The following is a 20,517-nucleotide window of genomic DNA, read 5'->3' as shown; positions in this document are numbered from 1 at the left end:
CGTTGTATAACATAGTGCATCCTCAATCCTAGCTGTAACAGTTTTATTAAAGAAATATTTTTAGTTGAATCAGTTTTTCAAAATTTCATTAAATGATATAGAAAAGCCTTCCAGGAAGAAAAACTCCCACAACTTAAATAACCACGAGCGTAGTAACGCTAAGACGGCATAAATGCCTGCATGCCCGCACCTCAGGGTCAAATTCAGTCAAATGTTACAAAGTTATTCTAGCAGACTGGCATGTGGTATTATTTGGATAATACATGATTATGTATTAATACTATTATTGCCAAAAATATGATGGGGTCAAGTTAGAAAAGTATGCGGAAAAATCGTTATGTATGACACATCACAAGGACAGCACCATGGCTTCAACCTGGATAGCAGAGCAATTTCAGAGCCTTTGTGAATTCGAAAGCGAGGTTTGTATCCATTTTAACATTTAAATATTTATTGTGTTCGTTTGACAGTTGACACGTTTTCATAAACATATAATCTAGTTAAAACATTGAAAAGTTCTTTTTAGTGTTTTACAGCTCAATTTCTTTTCGTAATTAGCTTACTTCTGTCAACATCTATAATTTAAATACTTCATTTCCGTCGAAGTTTTATTCACATCAACTGCAATTGAAAAGTGCAAGTTTTCGAAAATTGAAAGTCGTTTTGATTGTATTTTATTTAAATTCGCCAATAACTATTTTGATTTATGCAAGAGTTTACAAGTTATGGTTATTCTCATTGTTTGGTGTTTAGGCGCTTTCGGAGAGATTTGTTGTTTCTGCTGACGTTTTGAAGAATATCTTTGAAGTTCTTTCAAGTTCAACATCAGTCGAAGATGATATTAACTTGGCTCTTCAGTGTCTTGTTAAAATAGTGCATCAGTTACATTTCTATCCAAACTTCATAAATCAGGTAAAATGTTTGAACCAGAGTGTTTCCATTGGTCTTTGCTTGGTGCAAGTCTTTCTTTAGCTAACATTATTGCCAACCTACCTACCTTTGCTTATAGTAATTGTGATTTTATTGATATTTTTGTATGGTTCCCATCAAGAATTGTGATGTTGATCTCCCAACAGTGTTGTTGCAATATCTAGAACTGCTTGAAAAATGGTATGCCTGTGTTTTTTAATTGTATGATTTCATTGTTGGGTTTACCTATAATTGTAAGCTCTTCCATGTGTGGTGAGCTATCAAGCAAAGTTCATTCTCCTTTCCTGCTGGAAGTTTATGTTTTAATAAAATGCATTTAACCGCACAACATGTTTTTAAAAACTTGTTTGATAATTAGCAATAGCCAAGAAAAACATTTTAGCCCCAAACAATGTTGGCCGACCTATGGAGTGGATATAATTTTATTTTAGGACAATGCAGTTACCAGATACGAAAGTCATAATTTTAAAGTCACAGCTACTTGGTATGTATAGAGCTTACTTATTATGCATGAGCTGTCTAAACATGATTCTGGAGGATGATATTTTATTTTTTATCATGTTACAATTACTGGGCAGTATGGTAGGCAAGTATGTGTCTTTCATGCACAAAATAAAAAATGCTATGTGGATGTTAATTTGATAACAAGTGTTATGCTGCTTGTGCCATATGCTTGGCATGCAAATAGTAATAATCAAGACCTGATTGCATGTTACACCAAATCAACAAAATATTGCACATAGCAAATGAATCATGAAAATGTTTTATCCTTATCTCACCACAAACAAAGTTGCTTCCAACCAGTTTCTGAAAAGGTTTAAATGAATTGTTTCCAATAAGTTTTTATTCAGTAATCATTTAACCTTTTAACCTGATATTCTTAGGTATTTACACTTGCGTGGTTGCTTAAATTAAAATATTCATACCAGTTTTGCAACTCTAAATTCTAGATACTATATGTCAAATGCTTGAATGTCATGACAAGCCAGCACTTCAGGTATGTCACGACAAGCCAGTTCTTCAGGTAGGTCATGACAAGTGCAGAATGCATGTATTTCATAATTAAGGTTTCACAGCAACTTCAATGAATAATACATTTCTCATTTCTTATGGTTTCTTCTCTAATCAGGCTGTGTTTCTTGGGCTAAGCTACTCTAAAATCATACTGCTCAACTTGAAACTAATTCTTAAAGTGGACAAGACAACATTAAAGGTACGATTAGCATTGACTTTTGTGAGAGATACGTATAAAAATGGAATTGCAATTCTTGATCATATTTCTTGGTAATCATATTGCTTTTAAAAGTACTTTACCTTGATAATAGTTTGCCAACCTTGAATTATTTTTTAAGTACTATACACACCTTATTTAGGAAGATGATCTGAATAGATGGAACCAGTTGTTGTTTTCTTCATTTCGCACCTTGCAGACCTTACTTAGAGGCTCCAGTGTTGCCAAGGTATTTATTTTTCACTTAGAATATTTCCTACATATTGACATCACCATAGAGATTCTTTATAATATATATCCTAACACGGTTTTTACATGCACATGAAAAACATGTGACTTGGACGAGATATGAACTCGCACCTTCGAGATACTAGTCCGCCGCTCTACCTGTTGAGCTACCAAGCCCACAGGGATTAAAACTACATATGGATGAAAAGTTCTCGCCACAATAGCAGTTACTGGATGGCACTGTGTTTCGACTTTATTCCAAAGCCATCATCAGAGAGATAATACATAATTATGTATAATCTCTCTGATGATGACTATGGAGGTTCTATGATACAACAATAATATACTGAAAGCAGAACATGTTACAGCTAGTATCTTAGTACACATTCAATAAAACTGCATTAATAATGTATTTCAGGAGATGTTTGCAGAGTCAAAAGGCTACAACACTGTTCGAGATTGTCTTCTACAATGGCATTCACCTTCAAAAACAGTTATATGCAGTCTACTTAAATGGGTAAGGTCTACCTACCATGGTCACTGTACATACGCTAATTTTTATCAATATGCAGCAGCAGTTTGCTTATGTAGTGATAGATTAGGAAGAGGAGTGGGGAAAGATGTGCAATGCTTGTGAAGTTTTCATGTTGACTAATTGTCTTTCTTCCATTCCATGATTATTGCAAACACTTTTGTTTCAAATAAAGATGATTGGAAGCAATTTTGAGGAAGAAACGCTTGAAATTGATGATGAAAACCTTGTGCCAATTTTGATTGATTGGATTCCTTGCATCGACAAGGATTTACAAAGGTTTGCCATTTTTGCTTGTTTGCTTGTATTAATTATGTTTAATAGTGTCCTTAAAGTGTATAAAAGTTTTTAAAACGTTGTCGTTATTATCTCCTTGATTGAATTTTATCAAAAGAATTGAATTGATCTTTTTCAATACATTTTTTATACCTGCTTTGACCTTCGTTACCTCACTATTCTCTACTTTTACCAACGTTGTCTCACTTAGAGCTGTGTAAACTCTGTGTAAACTCTGTGTAAACTCTGTGTAAACTCTGTGTAAACTCTGTGTAAACTCTGTGTAAACTCTAGGGGGTTTACACCGGCTCCGATTGAGAAAACTCCGACACCAGCTAAAAAAAACTCTGGCTTTTGCCAAGAAGATTCGGCTCCTAGTAAAACAAGTTTCAGCTCCTGTAGAAAGTTTAAAGTTTTTACTTTTTCATCATCAAAAACTTCGTATGTTTGCTGTATTTTTTGTTCGAGTTTAGACATTTACGAAAATCTCACAGCCAGAGTTTTTCTTTTGCTCACAACTCCGTCCCTCCAGTGCACAACACCAGCATATGTCGGCAACAAATCATGATAAATCAATGAAACAGCGTCTTTGTGTTCAATAATCGTTTTCTTTCTTCATTTTAATCAACAGTTGTTTAATGTTTAGATTTTTATCTGATGGACTCAGAAAGACGTTAACATTTTCATCATATAATTTGATGGTTTGTTCAAAAACTGGAATAATGTCAATTGTCCTCAATCATTTGAAGCAACGAAAACGTTTTCAGGACGATGTCCGAGGTATACGTCATGTTCTTGAAATTTAATAAACGACATGTTCTATGTGATCTGAAATCATGGAACTCTTGAATTGTACTCTATTTCGTTTCCAAACATTGGTCAGCCTGAATATAATTACTGTATTTTTACTGTTTTTGAAACGAACTTCTGTTGGTAGTCAATGGACATTCATTGTTTAATATCGAGTTTCCATTTCAACTTGGAGTTGTACACTTTTTCACTACTTTTTGCTCTTTATATTTTAGCTTATGAGTGATTGCATTTGTGATGAGCCTGTTTGTAGGTTTTTCCTTGCAAGTCTTTATCTGAGTGTTTGCCCGAGGGTCGTAATAATAGTCTTGTAGGAACTGAAAGAGACATGGCTTATTGTCAATGAGTATATATTATAAATTTTAACAACTAAGAGAATCTCTTTTTTTCAGAGAATCTTTTAGTTATGTTTGAAGTGCTTGCAAGTGTCTCCATGTCACCGATGGATTTTCGTGAGTACATAACTTTGATAAAACCCTCTGAAGATGGTGCAGAAGTAAGTTTATAATGTATTTTTAAATTTGACTGTGATTATTTATAATTTGTTTTCGCTACAATTCATTTTTTATTTTTTTTTTATTTTATAGATTGATGACTTTGACCGTCTTTTGAAATCATTGATCAAAATATCAACTTACAGTCAACAGATTTCTAAACCGCTGTCTTATTTTGATCTGCGCTACCAGACAAGTGTATGTAATTAACAAGTGTGCATTCTTTAGTACAACATAGCATTGTTATTACAAAAATCACCCATGAATACAGTTTCCATTGTGTGTAAGGTGCGTTTGCTTTGATGATTTATATAATTGACTTCATACTACGTAGCAATTACTTCTTTACAGCTGATTGCACCAAGAGCAAAGTTTCGTTTAGTGTTCTAGAGTTTCGTTGTCTACTAACTGGCTTTTAAAACCTAAAAAATTACGTCACGTTTAGGGTATTGGAGTACCTACGATAGAGAAGTGGGGTGGCTCAGGATTTACCTTTCATGCTTGGATTTGCTTACAATCTTTACGAGAGGACGATGATATATCATTGACTGCAGATGAAGGTGATCAAGTGTCGTTCTCCTGGCCTTATCGAAGACAATTATACAGGTACGTAGTGCATTGTAGTATGAAGTCTATTGGCAATGTAGCTTAATGTAAATATGGATTTTGAAATTTTCGACATTTTAATGGTTAGTTTGTGCAAGGTGTCTTGCACAGTTTTTGTTATTTATGATTGTGATGGAAGTTTTAATTTTTGTTTAAAATATTTTATGACAAACTTATGTTTTCGTTTGTAGCTTTTTGACATCGTGCGGTTCTGGTTTTGAAGCATTCTTTACGCCTGAAGGACATTTGGTCGTTGCTGTTGCTACCAAAAAAGAATACATCACAGCTCCGTTAGTGGATGTCGTTTTAGCAGATGATCAATGGGTGAACATTCTTAAACACAAATGAAAACATTTACTTTCACAACCACGGACAAAATTTTCATGTTTGTTTTTCTTATATAGCATTCATTATTAATAATTCATTCTCAACATCGTAAAGGATTGGCACGCAAGGATCAGTTATCCGTGTTGATTGATGGTAATATGAAATTAGCGATTCCTGTAAAGGTTCCTCCAACGTCAGAGGTTAGTGAAACTATGTATAAGTTAGATTTTACTTAGACTTCAAAAACGGGCATTCCGAATTATTTCTCCAGACATAAGTATAACACATGAAGCTTTGGAGAAGCTAAATGTTCCATCTCTATACAATCGTAGATATGCTATAATCGGCTAACGACAACGACATAGGTAGTACGAAAGCCATTTTTCCTCTGCATTCAATAGCTCGTACGGTTTTCAAAATGTCTAAACACTAAATACATCTAGATAACACGTGCCTCTCGAAAGCTTGTGCCCGTAGGCATAATCCTACTTAGACTACTGAATAATCCGCCACTCATGTCTGTTCGCCGTTCTTGCATTTTCAACATGCATTAAGAAGTTTATATTTTTTTCAGTCGTTTACTTCATGTAATATTGGCTGTGGTGGACCACAGACAATTTCTTCTGCGCACGATGTAACGATGTCAACGATAGGAAACTTTTCTGGGCAAATATCTTCATTTTTTAAATCACATTTGAAAGAAACTTCTATCCATCCAGTTCATCACACGTCATCGACGTTTTCCAAGTTTCGAACTCATGTTCCCATTGGTCAACAAGACGATTTTTGGGGCACCCCCGTCTCCATGCAGGGTCAACTTGGGCCTGTGTGCGTTTTTAACAATGCTTTAAATGAAAGACAGGGATTGGTATTAAATAATGTAGGTCAGTATTCATATCACTTCTAATTTCACCGATTTTGAATTGTTTTATTGTTTCTCTTGTTTTATCTGTTTCATTTAACTTCGTATAAACATGTCTGCATATCTGTCGTTACCATCAAGTTGTATACAATAAAATATGTATTAACCTGAATGATAGATAAAGAAATATGCGAGGCTACACGTTCATACGTATACTGATTTTTTATCTGTGCTATTTATACAACAGGTCCTTGTTGCGTATCTTTGTTTCAACCATTGGGCTCATTAGATGATGAAAGTTCCACCGTTCAGGCTGATCTTTCAACTAAACTTGTTTTGTATTATTCTGCAAAGGTAGTTTTTGTTGTTTATCTTTATGAAATTTTGACATTTTTTAATGAATCAAGTGAATGTGTTAATGAATTAGACAACTTTATCTTCTATCGTTTCTCATGAATAGACGATAAACTTTTTTTTGTCTGTTTAGGCTTGTAAAAGTAATAAATGTATTGATCTAACTCCAAACCGTTATGGGCACAAGAGAATTGATGGCCGGTAATGCCTCTCAAAACTACAAATATTTTTTTCACAATTTGTATCACAAAGTATTTTTTCCTTCGCAGACTTACAGGAGAAGTTTGCACTAGTTGGGATATAAAGGTCAGTGTGTTTGTTCTGTGAAACTATACCATCAGTAACTTTGATTACGCATTTTCACATTTGTTGAAACATAAAAAGGTTCATAGGTTTTATTTAAGCGAAGTTTACTTGCGTTTGAGGTAGCTCTCTGAGTATTTAACAGTGCCTGTATGAACTGAATACCTCTGAGTATTTAGAACTGAAGAGATTTTTCTTCTAGTTGATATCATTAGTTATTGTATCTATTATATTATACTATGTTGCTCTTGTATACCTATGTCGAACTGTGAAAGAATGACATTAATATATGCCAAAATAAGTAAATAGACTTAGTTATCCTGGCGTTAGTTTTTAACCAATTTTCTCATTTATTAGAATGTCATCAATAGCGTTGGTGGAATGGAGGTTTTTCTACCTTTACTGGAGCGAGTAAAGCATGACGTTGGGGAGAACTACGAAGAATCTGTTGCAAAAAAAGAAGTGAACGCGATTACCAATGAAGAGAAAGCATTGAGTTGGTTAGTTTATGATGTTTTGTTGTTATAGCCATGAAGAGAAAGCATTGAGTTGGTTAGTTTATGATGTTGTTATTGATAGTTTTTGTCTATAAATTGGCTTCTCCCTAAAGATATTATGTCAAAGAAATTGTTCAAAATATATTTGTGTGTTTAGTGTTAAGTTAATTTTATGAATAAGTATATCAATGCAGATGTCTGATTTGTGTATTATAAAAAATATTTTGCCTTTTTCTTCAGCGAAGAAGAGAGTGTAGAAAGTCCTACGTCTCCCGTGGAATCATGGGTAGTGGTTGATGAAGAGGAAGTGAAGAGACAACCGGATACATTCAGCAAAACCATTTGGCTTGTCGACGAGATGACACGCGAGAACAACAACGGTGTTACAATCATAATAAATTTGCTTCAAAATATTCTCAAAGGCAGTACGTTATCACGTGACTCGTTTTTAAGATCACGTGAGTTAGCTACCCTGGAGTCGTGTTGGCAAAATTGATGGCCGTATTATAGACGCTCATGTTCTTATGTCAATACAGAACCTATATGAGACACTTCTTGGTTGTAACGAGCTACTAATGGCTTGCGTGTTACAGTATATAATATGTAACTTTTCCATTTGGTCAAGATGCGATTTTGGTATTCGAGTTGGCCATGTTCAATATTTGTCTACTTTAATCAAAGACAATCCGACCTACTTTCGTGCAAAGTTTGGCACCCAATTTATTTTGGATGTAATCAGGACTCATTATCTTTGTGATTCTACTACAAAGGATCCTACTGAAATGATGGCAAAAATCAGTGATGACGAAGCAAGGATAATACGTGGATCTTTATTGGGTATGTGTCAAATTAAGAATAGAATATTGTGAGATAAGTGGAATGGTATTCTTTTATGTTGAGTTGATCAAGTATTGTAATTTATTGATAAACTGCTGTCGTGAATAAGGTTTAGAAAGTGCTTAAAATTGCTCACTAGCGGAATGTAATCTAATTGATATCAAATGTATTTAATTTAACCCTTTGTTGCATGGCGTTGCTTCAGAGCAACAATCACCAAACACGTTGAAGCTCGGTCAGCGAAAAAATTCATGCAACAAAGGGTTAATATAAATCTAATCCTGATCTAAAATTCTAAATCATAATTTTCCACTCAATCGTTAGCAAATACAGTTTATAAAGTGCAAGATGAAGAACTTTAAATTACGTAGCTAGATGTTGAAGCATATTGTTACATGCGTTGATAAATCAATATTTATGCATTTTATTGCAATAGGAATGATCAATTTTTTCCTGAAAGTGAAAGTATTTCCTCACGATGTGACGGCTTTGATGGATTTTATTGCCTCAGTAAAATATTCTGATGTTTTAAAAGAAACGCTAGACGTCATTTATAGTATTTGTAATGGACCCACAAATGTTCCTTTTATGGAAGAAATTTCCCGTAAGTAGCTCCTATTCATTTATACTGGCTCCTATTCATTTATGACTTTGAGGAAGATGTGTTTTAAACGTTTTCGAAACAAAGCATTACGTATTACCCTATATTTACATCTTGACTACTTTTGTTTTTGTGTGTCAATCACCTGCCTTTGCATAACATGAAAAAATGTTCAGTTAAACGTGTTGTCAGACGTTGTTCGCACTTAGTTTAAGGAAAAATGTGACGAAATCAAGCGTAAATTGTATGTAAGGTTTGAGGGTTGGAACCCCGAGGGAGAGTTTGATTGTAAATTGTCGATTTAGAAAGCTAGGTAGATAATTTAAGTGTACTTTGCACTCATGTAAAAGATGTGAAAGCTCTGTTATTCATAAAGCTTATAACAAGCTTTATAATGCTTGAAACATGTACTTTTGTACTTTTATGGAAGAGAAGCAATTACTTTGTTAATGTTCTGTATCAAGTGCAATTTAGACTGAGAATTGCGATGTTTTTAATATAAATATGGATTATAATCACCTAGAGAAGGTTTAAAAAGAACACAATAAAAACACAACAGAAATTTACATATGATCATTTATTGCAGACAAAAGACACCTTACTGTTCTTTTGATGCTTATCAAAGATCTTCACGAATTAAAGCTCCGTTGCAGTGTCATTCAGATTCTGTCAAGTATTTTGGGCAATGGTCTGATCTCCAAGACATGTCAAAGCAATCTAAATATATGTGGCGAAGTGTTTGTCGGCCTGACGTCAAGTCTGAAGCATGCAGACTCTGATGGGTATGCTGAAATAGCTTTGATAGAGCTAGGATTAAGTAGCTCAGAACATTTGAGAGATCAGAAGATTCTGGAAGATTTCACGTTTGTTCTTCCGGTCATTGCATTGTTACGAAATAAGAGCACTTCTGTCAAATTACATATTTCCCAAACGGTACGTTAGCTGTTGTTGAAGTCTAAATGACTAGGTCGATATCTTTAAAAGTTTTGTTTTTTTCACTTTTGCTTCATGATTTTATGTCGCTTACATGCTTCTTATGCTTCTTTTAAGTTATTAAAATCTCTGGAAGGATCAACTACAAGCGCCATTAACTGCGCTAAAGAGGTTGCATGGTATGATCCAATTTGGCGGTTAATTTTAAAGTCTTCGAAGGACGACTCTCATGTGGACGAACTTTCTCAGGAACTGTTGGAGACTGTTGTGAAGTGTGTCTTCTATATACTCTGGTTTGGTATTGAAGGAAATGATCATAGTGCCTGGAAGGTAAGGGATGTATAAAAGATTTATGAATACATTGAAAGATAAGATTTGGTATTGAATGTAGTCACGTGATAATGAAGACTAGAAGTTATATTAGTATAGAATAAACTCGCACATAAATCGCATTCTTCATTTTATCGATGCCACAAAGGCTTCAATGTTATTTTAAAGTTTTCCTGTTCTCATTGCAACATGTTGAATGATATCTTTGTGTGGCGACTACTTTTTTTACTTTCCAACAGGTTCGTGGTGAAGTGATCGCTTCTGTAAGCACGATTAGTTCTGTTGACGATTTTATTGTGCCTTCCCGTGAACTTGAGAGGCGTCTTTTAGAGTTATCGCTTTCCCAGGTTTTGTGTGATATCGAGAAATCTGGAGAGACTGGGGCAAAGGAAACTATGAGTGCTCTCGAGGTTATAAAACTCGTTGATGATTTTATATTCACATCTGGTGAGATTTTGTTTTTAGGAATTTGATTGTTAGGATTTTTAAAAATGAAATTTGTGTTTATTGTTTAGGCAACATTGCTGGATCTATAGAAAATGATAGTTTAAGTACTTGGAGTATAAAGGTAATAATTTTTCTAAGCTTGATATTTGACGTGAACTAGTGCTACATAAACTCCTGTTGACAACATGTCGAAAATTATATTGTAAAATAATCCAATATGCTCTGTTTTTATAAGGATAGATGTTGTATCGAAAGGATAAGGATAGCTCTTTATACTGTAGTCAAGTGATTTTTTAGAGTGGTCGTAATGCAGAACTCGAGTGCTGATCAATTGTGATCTGCATGCATTGCAGCTATAGTATTTGTTAGTTACTAAACTACTGCATAATGTACGTTTTAATGGCTTTCAGCTCGTTGAAACAATGGTTTGTTTGCTTGGTGACCTTAATGTGTGGGCGAATATTGATGGCAATCCAGGATGGCCTGAGATGGCTGAGATTGGTGATAAAGTATTACTCGAATTTTTACTCCAAGATAATGCGGAGTTTTGTGCCTATGCATCATCTATGGTTTACGCAATCTGGCAAAATCGTCTTATTGATTCACAAGAGAAAGTCTGCTATCTTATCGGCAAGGTTTACGAAGCTTTCAAGAATTCGAAACGGAAAGGTAATATTGTGTATAGGCAAAATGTGTAATTGAATAAAGTCTTCTTTTATCAATCATGCTGATTATTGAAATTAAAATATTTAGGTGCTGATTCAAAATACACATTTACCCTACCCTTACTGCGCTATATTTTGCATCAATATGGACATTTTGTTCCATTGTCAACCTATGTACCCAACTTTCCCACGAGACACACTGGAAATGCCGATTATGAGGAAAAATTCCTGCAATGTATTGATAGCGAGGAGTTTGCTGCCTTGATTAAACAGCAAATTCTCCCTAGCCTCAAAAAGTACGAAGTCACATTGTAAGTACGAACTTTTAGTTAAATGACTCTTTTTCTCATTTTCTATTGCATCGTTGCTTATTTGTGTGCGTGGTTTGTCTTGTTAGTACATTCAAAAAGGTCGTATTTTTTACATCGCTCTGATTTTCGTAAAAGTTTTATGTTAGCTAAAAATTCTCATGAATGTGTAAACGTTTTTAAAGCATCTTTTAAACATGATGAACTTTTTTACGAAATGGCTACTTTTTACACTGTCATGTTAAAATAATATTTTTTACATCAGATCAAACTCGTCAATTAACTCTGGGCGTTTTTGGATGGAGTGCTTGAATTCTCTCACAGCTAGTCTGCAGCAACGCGATGAAATTGAATGCGAAAGCAAAAAAAAATTTGAAGAGCTTGAGTCTATGTTCACACAAATAAAGAAAGAAGCTCTTGTTGACTATAATACTCGCACTATGGAAGAAAGAGCTCAACATAATCGCGTTTTCCAACAATGGCTTGTGATGAAAAAAGATTTGTACAGCGAAATTGGAGTGTGGAAAAAAGTTAGTTTCATTGTGAGATGGTTATGATCAAAATTTATATTTACTTTAAAATGTTTTGTCTTTGTTACTACTTTATATTTACGTGTAATTTAGTTGCAGTAAAAGAGTCAATTTCATTGGTGACATTTTTCCAGGATTACGTCATTCTTCCAGGATTACGTCATTCTTCACAATATCTAGCTCGTGGTTTTTAAGTTTTCTGGGAAATTCCTTAGCCAAATAAACTATTGCATTTAACATTAGCAAAGTAATTATTGCATTCTTTACGCCACACTAGATCGCTCATTTATCAATCCAGAATGTTCCAGTTTTTCCAATTGAAATTTACTTTATAATTCTTCAGATCCTCTGATCAAAATCATTGGAAACTGTCGACACACGAAAATTTCTCTCGAATGAGACTGAAATTGACGCCAAACTATCAGTACAACCCACATGTTGAAGCGAGTAAGTTACGTGACACGGGTGAAATAAAGACATTGAAAAAAGAGGAAAAAGTGCTCTCGGGCGATGTTGCTGATCACGTGTTGTTAAAATATTATGCCGCGGAGAGACTGGGAGAGACTGAGCACGTTCAATTCCCAAAAACTTTGGAGTGAGTTTGATGAAAGTGTGCAAATATGTATCTTTATCACTTTAACATCCAAATTTAATTGCTTTTCTTGTTTAAGATCTTCGTCAACGGACGTCACCGAGGGTGTTTCAAGCCTTTTCGACTGTGAGTTAATAACGCTTATGGAAACGGTACCCGGTCAAGTTAGTGTGTCTTCGAGCTGTGTTAGTTTTACTGCTGCTAAAGAGTCAGCGGGTGGCTCTTCATGGGATTTCAAGATAGCGCTTAACCAACTACGAGAACTTCATTTAAGAAACTTCAACCACAGACGAAGTGCCCTTGAGTTTTTTCTTATTGATCAAACAAACTATTTGATCAACTTCACCAAAGAGGTTTGCTGTTTTTATGCTTTAAGTATACTACTCTACCCACCATCCTCCATTCTTGAGCTGTTTCTGCTGTTTTTTTGTATTTTGACATTGAAATTAATCACGTCATCCATTTTTTCAGAGTAGAAACGTGGTTTATCAAGCCATCATGTCGTACAATCCTGTCAATCTTTATTATGGTGCCGTTAGATCCCCTGCGGAACTGTTACAAGCATCAAGGCTGGTGAAAAAATGGGTTCGACGTGAAATCTCAAATTTTGATTATTTGATTCAATTGAATACAATCGCTGGTCGAACCTACAACGATTTAAGCCAATATCCTGTGTTTCCATGGATACTTTCTGATTATACGTCATCTGAACTGGATTTAGACGATCGCAGTGTGTATCGTGATTTAACGAAGCCTATTGGTGCATTACATGAGAAAAAAGCTGTGGAACTTAAGACAAAGTAAAGAAATAGATAGACGACAATTTAGCCCTGCTCAATTTCTTTTTCATCCTTCGAATTCCATTAATTAGTGATCCCTAAATAGGAGTGATCTGTGGTGTAGCCAGGGCGGTGATTTGGTCCTGCTATGTCTAAACTATATGTTCAAACACATTAAAACAAGAGATAATAGATGTTTGATAAAATGATCAATTACAACGCACTAAAATACACATTGCAGGACTAAAACGTTGGGACTGGGGAAGTCGTGCACGTTTATGTTAATTTTTAATTCATTACTACCCTCAATAACACACGTAATCTTATTCTGTATTAAAAAGTGCTAAAACTCGTTGTTTTTTTTTGTTTTTCATCTAACTTGTTGAATCTTCACTCTTAGGTACGACAATTTCTGTGATCCCTCAGGTGCGACTCCTAAATTCCACTATGGCACTCATTACAGTACAGCTGCAGGGGTTTTGCATTATCTTGTGCGTATGGAACCATTTACTACACTTCATATAAAACTACAGAGTGGACGGTTTGACGTTCCCGACAGACAATTTCATTCTTTTCCAGCAACATGGCGTTCGATCTACGAGAACGGCAGCGATGTTAAAGAATTAATTCCCGAATTTTTCTACCTTCCTGAATTTCTTATGAACATGAACAACTTTGACCTTGGCACACTGCAAACGGGTCAGCGAATTAATGACGTCATTTTACCTGCCTGGGCAAGCTCATCTGAAGATTTTATCCACAAACATCGCGAGGCCTTGGAATCTGACTACGTGTCTGAAAATCTACATCATTGGATAGATTTAATATTTGGTTATAAGCAGAAAGGACAGGCTGCCGTTGAAGCTATTAATGTGTTCTATTATTGCACATACGAAGGTATCCAGTTAATGTTTTATTGTCATTTTTCTTCAGTATTCTTTTACAGTTTTTAAAAACCATCATCAGAGAATAAGAATTGCAATCATCGAGTTGTGTAAAGAAGTGTCGTGTTAGACTCCTTGAGTTCTCCATGTTGGGGTCTATTGTTCCCTGTTTTACTTCTAACCAATCACAGTGTTAGACTCCTTGAGTTCTCCATGTTGTGGTCTATTGCTCCCTGTTTTACTTCTAACCAATCACAGTGTTAGACTCCTTGAGTTCTCCATGTTGTGGTCTATTGCTCCCTGTTTTACTTCTAACCAATCACAGTGTTAGACTCCTTGAGTTCTCCATGTAGTGGTCTATTGTTCCCTGTTTTACTTCTAACCAATCACAAACAATGTTCATGTAGTTGCATACTAACATTTGCTAAATGAAATTTCATAACAGGAGCTGTTGATCTGGATGCTATCACAGACGCACGTGAGCGTGCTAGCTTAGAAGGAATGATCAACAATTTTGGACAGACTCCAACACAACTGCTAACAGAACCTCATCCCAAACGCATGAACCGCGAGGAAGCTCGGGAACGGCGCATGCGTCACAGTGTTATTCCTGGTAATTTTGGGCAAAGTGTGTTTTGTGTTGAAGAGAAATTGAAAGCTCACTCAATTCAGGTAGAATATCTGAATTATTTTTATACACATACGCAGCGATCACAGTTTTATTTTATTTTATTTTACCTTTGTCCATCCTACCTTAGTTATTTCTTTGAATTCTATAAAATTGCTTAACACTCGTCAGTCGTGTTTTTGTATGAAAACTGAGAAGTTTATAAGAACATGTATCGCCAAACATGGTAACGACTAAATGAATAAAATATAAATATTTTTAGGTGTATAAAAACGAGAGTCTGGTGTTTGTCAAAACTGGTCGTACACAGGGTACGACGTTCATAAATCTAAATCATGATTCGCTTATTACAATCAGTGATAAAGGGGTGATTGGTGAACATCAATGGTTGTCTAGAACCACGTCATCAAAATCATTTACGTTCAATGTCGACGCAACAGTGACCAATTCAAATCACCAAAGGTAATTCCACCAATTCCTATACTTAATGGTTTCAGCTTTTGGTGATATAGAGAAAAAGCCAAATCATCATTTCGTAATTTACTACAACTTTTTAACGCTAAATTTTCTTGATGTTGCCAACTCTTCTTGTCGAAACTAATCATTTCTCAAACTTTAGATGTATGGCAGCGCCTTTTCACCAGATCTTGAAGTTGGTCCTCATTTATTTGCACTTACCCTTGATGCTAAGCTCGTGATTACCGCTGGACACTGGGATTTTAGTATTCGTGTGTTTAATGCAAAAGCCAAGTTGTTACAACGTCTCAGTTATCACAATGGTGAGTACCACAAACCTATGACAAATTACCATACTTACATTTCATTCTGTTTCGTGATCTACAATGTCAGTTAAAGGGTTTAATGAATCGCTCTTTGTTTCTAACTGTTAAGTGTCTTAGTGTAAGAGATTATACATACCAATTTCTACCCACCCACCCACCCCCCTACAGGTTTCAACTATACAAAACTGTACACATATAAAAATATCTTCTAGATACTGTGACTTGTGTGAACATGGATAGTGATGGTCACTATTTCATTAGTGGATCACGTGATTTTACGTGTATGGTGTGGTCAATAAACCACCAGTCTGGTACAGCTCATAACGTTTGTAGTAAACCGCTTCAGGTATTATATGGTCACCAAACGTACGTCATGTGCGTTGTAATGAGTTGGGAATTTGATATAGCAGTCAGTGCAGATAAGGTAAGAGTAAAGACTACTGTCGTCTATTGCTTTTTGTTATATTTGTTAAAACTATGAATATACTTGGTGAACCTCACCCTCTACACTTTCATCTTATTAGAATGGTCGTTGCATTGTGCACACAGTTAGAAAGGGTCATTTTTTGCGGGTGTTGGAGCTGGCTCACACACTTTCGATGACATCAATAAAGTTAAGAAATCTTAGGCTTTCAAAGTTTGGCGACATTGTCTTTTCGACATTGGACGAAAAAAAAGTATCCCGGGTGCACAAATACTCTGTGAATGGAAAGTTATTAAAATGCGTTAAAGATAAAGATGAGGTATCAGCTTTGTTAGTTAGAGGAGATCATGTTTTAATAGGAAAAGTGAATGGCACTTTATCTATCAGAGGATTGCAGAGGTTTGTACAAAACTAAAAATATCATTTCAATAGAGAATAGTTTCTGTTATTTTGAATGCACAATATGAACTTTAGTATGGACAAAGGTATGGTTGGAATTGAAACTTTATTTATGTGATTATCTTTTGCACTGTTTTTAAAATTGAAAATCAGAAACATTGAACTTTGTTTCCTCGCAGTAATATATTAAGTCTTGGAGTCATCGTCTGTTTAAACGTGCATTATAGTAATCCGCTTGAAGATATCTCTTTTCATTTATTCAGTTTGGATAATATACGAAGTTTGGAAGCAAGAATAAGTATTTGTACAATCAATATGGAAATTGACGACGATTCACGTATTTTCATTGGTGTTGAAGATGGTCAATTACTTGTATTCTCTACTAATACCACGGATTAGAAATAAGATTTTATTAACCACTATGTGAAACTATTTAATATTTCGTACGTCGTAATCATATTTCTGAAATATTTGAACTATTATAAGCGTACTCAAGTTATAGCTGCATGCACGTTAAAGTTTGTATGAAAGCATGAAAGTCTTGAATATAACTGAAGCATGAAATTCTTGAATATAAATCAAGCATGTTTTGTGCGTAGGGCAAAGATAGTGATGAACGCAAACTGGAATAAGAAAACCATTGTTATATAGAAAATGTGTTATAAAAAATTGAAATGTTATGATGCTACGAACCTACAACTCGTAAAAACGAAGTTGCATGCGTTGTATGTAAAGTATTACAATACAAGAGATACTGCTCATAACCATTCGTAACACGTTGTTAGTGGCCAGGGGCCGGTTGCACGAAGCCTGGATAGCGTTATCCATTGGATAGCAATATTTTTCAAGCTTTTATAAAACCTTTTAACAAGCAAAGAATAAAAGATTCGAACTGAGCAATTACTGAAATAAAATATTGTTTCAAAGATTATGAAATTTCTTTGTCGTAAGAAAAATATAAACACTTTTTTGCCAGTTTGAAAATTTTCGCTATCCAAGCTTCGTGCAACTGGCCCCAGGACCCCAGTTTCATAATTCAATATGGCGTCCAATTTAAAGCTTTTGGCTTTTGCTGAGAGTGTAAAACGTTTGGCTACTTGCCGCTTATTGTATGGTAGTGCGTGTCGCTCTAATATGAACTTAGCAATGTACAACAAACCAGCTCTCTTAGCATTGTCTCCATTTAGAGGTCTGTCAACTGCTTCGAACACAGACGTGAATGAAAAGTTGGCAATTGTGTACACTTGTAAAATTTGTGAACATAGATCATCGAAAGTTTTTAGTAAACTTGCTTACAAGAAAGGTGTTGTTGTCGTCAAGTGCCCTTCTTGTCAAAGTCATCATCTTATCGCTGATAATCTTGGTTGGTTTGGTGATAAAAATAGGTATGATTATGTGTTTATAAGCGTAGTGTGTTAGAACTAGTAAGTAATAAAGCTGCTTATGTTAAAGAATATATTCATGAAGGTGTTATGCTTCTGTGACAATTTCAACAGTAATAATGAGGCTAGCATTAGAGGCTGCATTTTTATGTCCTTGGATAAGTTGGTATATATATGTATGACAAGAACAGAATGCAGCTAATCCAGTGATTCTGGTCTAGAATTGAAGAGTGATTGGCCAATCGATTTTCATGAGAAATTTGATTGTGAAATATAGAAGCTAAAAAATGTATTAGAAAACTTGACCGATGATGGCCTGAGTAACTATTGTCAAGCTTTGTTGAAAAGTTCAAATGTTTGTTTCTTGTTGCATAATAATATATGAAAGTTGCAATTATCACCAATGAGAACATTAAAATTAGACGTTTTAGAATTTACAAAATTAAAGTATATTCTTTTTTGAGCCATTGCTTGTTCTCTTTGTCTTATTAGAAATATCGAAGACATTTTACAAGAGAACAAAGATGCTGTGAAAAGAGAATTGGACGATTCTAGTTTTGAAATTTTAACAAAATTTTTATTCGACATTAAAACGTGAACATAAATATAATGAGCAAAATGTTTGTAACATGAAAAAGTTTGTTATTCAAACATTATTTACATCAAAAAGTTTTCTATGAAAAAAGTTGTTGTCTGTGTTAAGGAAAGCAAATGTTTGCCCAGAAAACTTTTATTTGTTTACTTGAAAATATTTTGTGACACATCTCTGTTTAAACTAAATCTAGTGGTAGAAACATTGGTACCAAAATCCGCAATTTTGCTTGCTGTTGTCATGTTTATCCTAGGGATCATGACATATAATTAAATGTTTTATGGTTGGATGCTCTTTTGACATCAAGAACAAGATGCCTAGCATCGACTGTAAAGTGGAGAAGAGGGATCTTGACCACCTACCCTGTAAAGGACAAAGGTCATAAAGTGTAGTCAAAGAAGAAGGGGGATCTTGACCACCAACCCTGTAAAGGATAAAGGTCATAAAGTGTAGTCAAAGAAGAAGGGGATCTTGACCACCAACCCTGTAAAGGATAAAGGTCATAAAGTATAGTCAAAGAAGAAGGGGGATCTTGACCACCAACCCTGTAAAGGATAAAGGTCATAAAGTGTAGTCAAAGAAGAAGGGGATCTTGACCACCAACCCTGTAAAGGATAAAGGTCATAAAGTGTAGTCAAAGAAGAAGGGGGATCTTGACCACCAACCTTGTAAAGGATAAAGGTCATAAAGTGTAGTCAAAGAAGAAGGGGGATCTTGACCACCAACCTTGTAAAGGATAAAGGTCATAAAGTGTAGTCAAAGAAGAAGAGGAAGTCATGCTTACTCCAGGGCTGATGCCAATTGACCCCAACTTTAAAGTGTCAAATTTTCCTTACCTTTTTTTTGTTTGGTAAATTGGGACACTGTCTGTTCTGACCAATGTCATATCTAGCATTTAGATCTGCCAACATTAAAAGAGCTAAAAACTTAAGATCTCAATTTTTCCTCTGCAAAAAACTGGAGATAAGACTGTGGAAAGCAGAAATATATAACCATGGTCGCAGGGGCGGATCCAGCAATTTTCGTGACTGATGCACCACTGCGAGCACCAAAGGCGCTAGCTCTGTAGGGGTCTGGGAGGATGCCCCTGAAAATTTTATATTTTAGACCGTCGAAATGCGATTTCCTGCGTTTTGACAACTGAATTTAAAAAAAAATTGTAAATGAGAGCATACACTCAAAAAAACATCATCTTGTAAACTCAAGATTCCAGTTATAACAGCAACAGAGAAGATTCAAAGCAATATTTCAACTTCATATGAAAGTCATTATCAAGCTAGGTGTGGAAGAAATAATAAGGAATTGTTGTGGCTGAAATAATATGTAATTACAGTTTGCTTTGCTAAATTTCAGGGAATTGACAATATTAGGCATGCAATTTGAAAATGAAAAACTCTAATGAATAACATGGTTGGTCCAGCATAGCTCTTACATTCAACACATTGCATAGCTCAGAAAGTTAGTATTTATAAACAAGCAAAATGTATGAAAAATGTGCCCTCTCTGTCTGTCACATTGAGCACATATTACAACATATTACATGGAATATTTAAATATCTATGAAATATCCTGAAGTAATGTAATATTAAATAATTAGCTCTTATTTTTTTATGTATATTAAGTAACTTTGAAATCACAATATCCATGTGAGCAGAATTAGAGTGGAGATTTCTCCAGGATGTACGTAGAGACTTCTACCTGTGACTTTAATCCGAAGAAATCTCCAGTATAAATATGCAGGATTACCCAAATTCAAACATATAGTTGTGAATATAAAATGTTTTGTGATCTTATGTTACATGACATTTTATAAACTTGGCACAACAACATGCATAATTATGTGCACACTAGTTATGGCATAAATCCAAAGCATTGCATTATACTACTGGCTAAATTTCATTGAGCCAACAATATTGGACATGGAGTTTGAAAATTGACATTGTAAAATAGAATA

General features: G+C 34.8%; 2 protein-coding genes across 2 annotated transcripts; both read left to right on the top strand.

Annotated features, from left to right (window-relative positions):
* The first annotated feature begins 223 nt into the window (after nucleotides 1–223).
* Nucleotides 224–17,353, top strand: LOC124453498 (neurobeachin-like protein 1). Its single transcript, XM_047004315.1, is given in 41 exon segments — nucleotides 224–422; nucleotides 754–912; nucleotides 1,052–1,110; nucleotides 1,362–1,414; nucleotides 1,881–1,954; nucleotides 2,060–2,143; nucleotides 2,304–2,390; nucleotides 2,808–2,906; nucleotides 3,097–3,200; nucleotides 3,844–3,977; nucleotides 4,400–4,503; nucleotides 4,595–4,699; nucleotides 4,947–5,107; nucleotides 5,299–5,431; nucleotides 5,512–5,634; nucleotides 6,009–6,318; nucleotides 6,544–6,650; nucleotides 6,784–6,851; nucleotides 6,920–6,956; nucleotides 7,311–7,453; nucleotides 7,691–7,924; nucleotides 7,926–8,287; nucleotides 8,724–8,891; nucleotides 9,475–9,821; nucleotides 9,939–10,151; nucleotides 10,391–10,598; nucleotides 10,667–10,719; nucleotides 11,009–11,267; nucleotides 11,352–11,574; nucleotides 11,837–12,101; nucleotides 12,443–12,696; nucleotides 12,773–13,046; nucleotides 13,165–13,493; nucleotides 13,873–14,369; nucleotides 14,802–15,028; nucleotides 15,247–15,446; nucleotides 15,604–15,620; nucleotides 15,623–15,763; nucleotides 15,979–16,190; nucleotides 16,291–16,589; nucleotides 16,853–17,353. Coding segments are annotated over 41 exon segments (7,119 nt in total). The 5' UTR covers nucleotides 224–365; the 3' UTR covers nucleotides 16,989–17,353.
* A 246-nt stretch (nucleotides 17,354–17,599) lies between these two features.
* On the top strand, nucleotides 17,600–18,576 carry LOC124452700 (DNL-type zinc finger protein-like). Its single transcript, XM_047003301.1, has 2 exons — nucleotides 17,600–17,974; nucleotides 18,464–18,576. Exons 1-2 carry the CDS (start codon nucleotides 17,631–17,633, stop codon nucleotides 18,567–18,569), a joined length of 450 nt encoding a protein of 149 aa, XP_046859257.1. The 5' UTR covers nucleotides 17,600–17,630; the 3' UTR covers nucleotides 18,570–18,576.
* The last annotated feature ends 1,941 nt before the right edge of the window (nucleotides 18,577–20,517 follow it).

The sequence above is a fragment of the Xenia sp. Carnegie-2017 genome, unplaced genomic scaffold (genome assembly GCF_021976095.1).
Source record: "Xenia sp. Carnegie-2017 unplaced genomic scaffold, XeniaSp_v1 HiC_scaffold_25, whole genome shotgun sequence".
NCBI classification, from domain to species: Eukaryota; Metazoa; Cnidaria; class Anthozoa; order Malacalcyonacea; family Xeniidae; genus Xenia; species Xenia sp. Carnegie-2017.
Note: the sequence above shows the minus strand (reverse complement) of the source record. Positions and strands in the feature narration are given on the sequence as shown.